The sequence below is a fragment of the Theropithecus gelada genome, chromosome 14 (genome assembly GCF_003255815.1).
Source record: "Theropithecus gelada isolate Dixy chromosome 14, Tgel_1.0, whole genome shotgun sequence".
Classification (NCBI taxonomy): domain Eukaryota; kingdom Metazoa; phylum Chordata; class Mammalia; order Primates; family Cercopithecidae; genus Theropithecus; species Theropithecus gelada.
The window spans coordinates 112,413,218-112,419,217 of NC_037682.1; the positions used below are offsets into that span (position 1 = coordinate 112,413,218).

At 52.3% G+C, this 6,000-nt stretch overlaps 1 protein-coding gene across 1 annotated transcript in view; it reads left to right on the forward strand.

Annotated features, from left to right (window-relative positions):
- The window catches only part of GRIK4 (glutamate ionotropic receptor kainate type subunit 4), a 427,684-nt gene that overhangs the window by 309,294 nt on the left and 112,390 nt on the right, over positions 1 to 6,000 (forward strand). The window contains exons 9-10 of the mRNA XM_025356723.1: positions 3,780 to 3,932; positions 4,853 to 4,957. Of these exons, the coding sequence (XP_025212508.1) occupies positions 3,780 to 3,932; positions 4,853 to 4,957 (258 nt within the window). The remainder of the gene's footprint in view (positions 1 to 3,779; positions 3,933 to 4,852; positions 4,958 to 6,000) is intronic.

The following is a 6,000-nucleotide window of genomic DNA, read 5'->3' on the forward strand; positions in this document are numbered from 1 at the left end:
TCAGCGGGACAGAGGTGGAGGACAGTGCTGTGGAGAGGGGAGGAAGCCAGGCTGGACAAAGGGGTGCCGGGCCTCCAGGCCTTGCTTTGTGACCTTGGGCAAGAGAAGAATGTCTTATGCCTCAGTTTCTTCATTCGTAAAAGAAGAGAGTCAGACGACTTTTTTTTTTTTTTTTTTTTTTCTGAGATGGAGTCTCACTCTGTTGCACAGGCTGGAGTGCAGTGGTGCAATCTTGGCTCACTGCAGCTGCCGCCTCCCAGGTTCAAGCGATTCTCCTGCCTCAGCCTCCTGAGTAGCTGGGATTATAGGCACGCACAACCACACACGGCTGATTTTTTTTTCTTTTTCTTTTTTTTTTTTTTTTTGAGACAGAGTCTCTCTCTGTTGCCCAGGCTGGAGTGCAGTGGCATGATCTTGGCTTACTGCAAGCTCCGCCTCCTGGGTTCATGCCATTCTCCTGCCTCAGCCTCCCGAGTAGCTGTGACCACAGGTGCCAGCCACATCGCCCGGCTAATTTTCTTGTATTTTTAGTAGAGATGGGTTTTCGCCATGTTAGCCAGGATGGTCTCGATCACCTGATCTCATGATCCACATGCCTCGGCCTCCCAAAGTGCTGGAATTACACGCGTGAGCCACTGTGCCTGGCCCCTGATTTTTGTATTTATACTAGAGATGGGGTTTCACCATGTTGGCAAGGGTGGTCTCGAACCTCTGACCTCAAAGTGATCCCCCTGCCTTGGCCTCTCAAAGGGTTGGGATTACAGGCATGAGCCACCGGGCCTGGCTGGATGAGTTGTTTTCTAGAATGCCTTCCAGCTCAAACACTCCGCAATTTTGGGAATCTGAGAATGATGAGATTAACTGGGAGGCAAGGGAGAAAGTGGGACAGAAATTGGTTTATAGTATCATTTAAATAGCCAAACAGAGGAATCTAGAAGCCAATTTCAGTAGGGGCAGCTAACTTCCCCTCAATTTGTCTAAGCCAGAAAGGGGGAGTCTGCAGCATTAGTTTGTGGCATGTGAGAGGCTCATTAATAAAAGAGCCACATGTGCTCAGGGGAAAGTGAGTTACATGGAAGGACAAGGACGGTTGTAGGCTTGCAAAGGAGCATTCGCTGCCATGCAGGGTGAATCCAATGAAGAAGGAACTGAGGGCAAAGGGGAAGAGCAGGGAGGTAGAGAAGAGAGAATGGAAGACAATAGATGGAGGGACTCGGGAGTGTGGCATGTTAGCCCAGCTCATCCTAGCTCAGCAGGACTGCAGAGGTGTCCACTGTTCCCCATGGTGAGAATTGGGTGCCCTTTGTTGCTTAGTCTTCGGGTTCCAGGAGGCTCCGGGACCCAGGGACAGACAGGAGGGGAGTTGGAGCAGGGGGATGCAGGAGACTCGATGGAGGCCGAAGGCAGTGGCCTGATCCAGTGTCTCTGTGGAGAGTGGGAAGGTGTTGAGGTCTATGGTACCTGCCAGATGGTAGTGGCTGAATAAAAGTGGGAATAAAACAAAGAAGCAAGGCAAGGAGGGGAAGAAGCAGCAAGAGAGTGAGGGAGAGAGGGAGAGGGAGGGAGAAAGCATACAGCGGCCAGGTGGTTTTGTGATGCAGGTGAACTTGGACTGGAATAGACAAACTTTGTTGACTGTTTTGCTCTGTAATTACCTTTTAAAGAGATTATCCAGAGCTGGCTCACCCAGTTCCCCTCATAGGCCTCCTGGCCGAACACGTAGCAAAACTGGGTAGGAAATAAGGCCATCCACCATGCCTGTAGCCCCCTGTCCTTACCACTCCCTGGAGCCTTGCTTAGTTCAGTCAACACCTGCTTCCTGAGCACCTGCTGACATCTGTCTGGAGCTGAGAGCACAGCCCCTGCCCTCAGGAATGCTGTCTTCTGACACTGGCCGTTTGCAGAGCACTTTTACAGACTTCTGAGGCAGGGACTGTCGCTGCTTCTCTTTTACAGATGCAGAAATTGTTGCTTACTTGGAGGGATTCACGTGCCTGGGATCACTCAGCACATAGTGTAGGGCTGGGATCTGGACTCTGGGTTTGGTGTTCATGCTTTCAAGCTCTTTCCTCAGCACCTCACTATCTCACACTGCTTACACTGCCTGGAGAGCTTGAAAACCCTGCGACAGCATCCCTCCATCCAGCCTTGGAGGGGGCCAGTGTCCCAGGGCTGGCTAGGAAGGAGGCAGGCTGTAAGCACTCGGTCCCATGGAATGTTGCTCTCACAGGGTCTCCCGTGGGACCCTCACAAGGATGCCATCAGTTGAAAGAGGAGGCTTGGAAGGGGCAATGTTGAGTCGCCAGTGATGGAATGTCTGGTTTCAGTGAAGGAACTTGCTTTGTAATGGGACTGTGTGTGGACTTCTAGCCCTGTAACACCACTCCTCCCAGGAAGCCTCCACCTGCCTTCCTGGCCCCCCTCAGGGCCCTGGCACAGTACTAAATATATAGTCAATTGCACTTACTAGGGTTTGTTTGTTTGTTTGTTTGTATTGCCAGGGACCCCGCATACATTAACATAGTGTAGTATTATCTCCTTAGATTGCATGTTCCTCAAGGACAGGTGGCTTCTGTCTTTCCATTCGTACCACCTCCACCAAGATACCCAGCTTTCCCCTCCCCACAGGCTGCGAACATTGTATCCATTTATTGGGTAGTGGGCAGATTTCAGCCAGAAGTTAACTCAAGTCAAGCAGATGTCTTGGGGGCCAGTCACATGACAAGCCCCATAACAGATGCTGTGCAGAATGTAGAGATTAAGGTCCTGTGTGTTCTCCACCCTGAGAAGCTTGCAGTTTAATAGGGAAGATGAAAACGTGGGCACACAGCTGTGCTGACCTCTTCCCTGACTTTCAGGCCCTGCATGGCATGACCCCTGTCACGTGTCCGATGGATTACTTTCTCCAGCCCCACCCCTTATCTCCCCTCCCCTCCCTCTAGGAATGGTCCAACTCTCCACCTTCTAGTCTTTGTTCCTGCAGTTCCATGCTCTGGAATGCCTTTCCCTCTTCCCAGCAACTCCCCATCCTTCAGTGCTCAGTTCCAGTGCAGCATCCTCCATGAAAGACTTTCTCGATTGCCCAACCAGATGTTTCCCTCTTTGGAACCCATCCCCGGCAAGACCTTTGTGGACCTGCCACACTCTGTCTCATGCTCCCCTTATTCGTGCCCTGTCTCCTCATATCTCCCTTCCCCATCCTGCTGTAATCACAGGAATAGGCTCCTACTCATCTTTGGGCTTTGAACTTACCGTGTGCTTCATACCTACTCATCAAGTTGTACAGTACAAAGTGGACTAATATTAGGCGTATTTAGGAAGAAACAATATCGTGGGGTCTTGTAGGAGGAAGTGACCTTCAACTGAGCCTTATAGAATGGGCAGATGGGGGGCAGTGGCCAGGTTCCTTTCTCTTCTTGACATAAGCAGCCCTACCCGCCTCTTGAGGATTCCTGGGAGCAATGGCAGTTGCTTGTTTCCCTGGAGCAGAGAAAAAAGGGTACACTTGAAGTCATTTGGGGCCCAAAGGGCCAGCTCAAGGCTTGAATCTCAGAGCAGCCTTTGCCACCATTATGTGTCTTGGGTGAGTACCTGACTATTGGATGCAGTAGAGCTGGCCCAGAGACAGGACGTGGGCCAAGGGCGATGAAGATGCACTCTTATTTCCCTTTCTTTTGCTTTCTCTTTTCTTCTTCCGTCCTCTTCTTTTCTCCCTCCCCTCCCTTCCTTCCTCTACACCCATCACTCCCTCCCTCTGCCTGCTCCCGGGCCTCTCCCAGCTCTCCTCGGCCCTGCTGTTTGATGCTGTCTATGCTGTGGTGACTGCGGTGCAGGAACTGAACCGGAGCCAGGAGATCGGCGTGAAGCCCCTGTCCTGCGGCTCGGCCCAGATCTGGCAGCACGGCACCAGCCTCATGAACTACCTGCGCATGGTGAGGAGCGGCTGAGGCCCTACAGGGCCGTGCCCAGGCTGGTGGGGTGGGACACTTGGTTCAAGGTACAATAGTCCCTCAACTCCAGGCTTCCCCAAAATGTGCCTTTTATTACAGCCCCGGATAAATCAGTGTTCTCTAGTGACCCCAGTTGAATGGATCATGAGCCACATTTGTTCCCTAAGCCGCAATAACCACTGAGAATCCATGGAAGTTTGTTCAGAAGGCAACAGCCCTCGAGCCTTATGCTGTTAATGGGCCCCTGAATTCCAGACTTAGCACCTGGCCTGTCTGCTCAGCAGTGTTCTCAGCAAAGCTCCACACAGCTGGGAAAGGGCGGTGCTGCTGGAGACTGGCGTCCCTGTGGGAGTTGCAGGCTCAAGACTTCTAGCTTGGCTGGGTTTCCCATTGTTGTCCTCCCCAGCCATGCCTCCTCTGGTGGATGAATGTGGATCTCTACCCCACACGGAAGACTTCTGTCAGAGAGGCCTGCTGCAGCACAATGTCTCGGACTTTGCATTTAGAGTTAGGTGGAGAGTCATCCTGACTTCCTGTGGGCCTGGGGGTGGGTGAGCGCCTGCCCAGAAAGGATGAATGCTGTGGACAGCCAAGGGCCTGGAGGAGGGGCTGAGAGGAATGTGAGCTCAAGTTAGCACCATGACTGGGTTGGTTTGTGCAGTTGGTTTGGCGTTATTGGGGAAGCATTATTCTCCTACTCCAGGCCAAGCCAAGTCTGAATTGTCTCTGCAGACATCACATTTGTCATCTCAAGATGCCTTGGCTGTGGGTGGGCAGGAGAAGGATCTTAACTGCTTTGCCTCTTCAGGGCATCCTTAAGTAGCCCCTGTGTAGAAATCTTGCTTGGGGGCAAGTATAACCTGGGGCCTGTTTGGTGCTGTAACTCACTCTCTCTTGGACAGGTAGAATTGGAAGGTCTTACCGGCCACATTGAATTCAACAGCAAAGGCCAGAGGTCCAACTATGCCTTGAAAATCTTACAGTTCACAAGGAATGGTTTTCGGCAGGTAAGCACAGCTGTGCCGTGGTGATGGCAGGTCCTCCTCTCTGTTCCCTTCTCTGACCCCAGCCCATTTCATGGATGCCTTTGGTGTTTTGAATGGCCTCCTACTCCCAGTTATCCCCAAGAGCAGCAGGCTGGATCCTGGGCAAGGCTCCTGGCCTGCACCAGCCTCCCCCTTCCTGCCACCAGATCAGTCACTGTGGCTCAGGGACTACACCCCCAGCAAAATACCAAGAGGGAGAGAACTGGGATGAAAGGGGAGGCAAGGGGGTGTCATGTCAGGGAGGAATTCCCAGGGAGGATTTTACTCCCTGAGTCGGACCCTAATCCTGGAGCCCATTTAGACTCCAGGGAGCCTGCTGGCAAGGCAGAGACTGTATCTCATGTGGGCCAAGGAAACCTTCAGTGTTGGAGTGCATGGCTGGGTGTCTCCTGTCTGCCCTTCTCTGACCAACCCACAACTCCCACCCCCATGCCAATGGCACAGCCCCTCTCCTGGCTGCTCCCTGCCTGCTCCGTCATTGCAGGGATGCCTTGTCCTTCATAGTTCCTTTCAGCTCCCCACTCCTTTGCTCAGTCTCCACCATTACCCTTTTTCCCCTTTTCTGAGATCCTCCTCCATCAGAAGAAACAGGGATCTGAAAGGGATATGACTTTTGAACTGTCTCTTGAAGATCTCCCACCCTCACTATCACCCTAAGAGTCAACTCCCTATTATTTGGCTAACCCTTCTGAAGCCTTAGAAAAGGCTGGTAAGCAGGAAACCAAGCACTAAATATAGCAACAAGTGGGTACATTGAAGAGCTTCCTGACTGTCAGAGTGGCTGAACAAGGGAGCACACTACTGAAGGGTTGCACAATCACCTTTACCAGGAGATTATGAAGAATCATCATCATCACCACCACCACCATCATCATCATCATCACTACCACCACCACCATCATCACCACCACCACCATCACCATCACTACCACCGTCACCACCACTATCGCCACCACCACCACCGCTGCCACCACCACCACCACCGCTGCCACCACCACCACCAC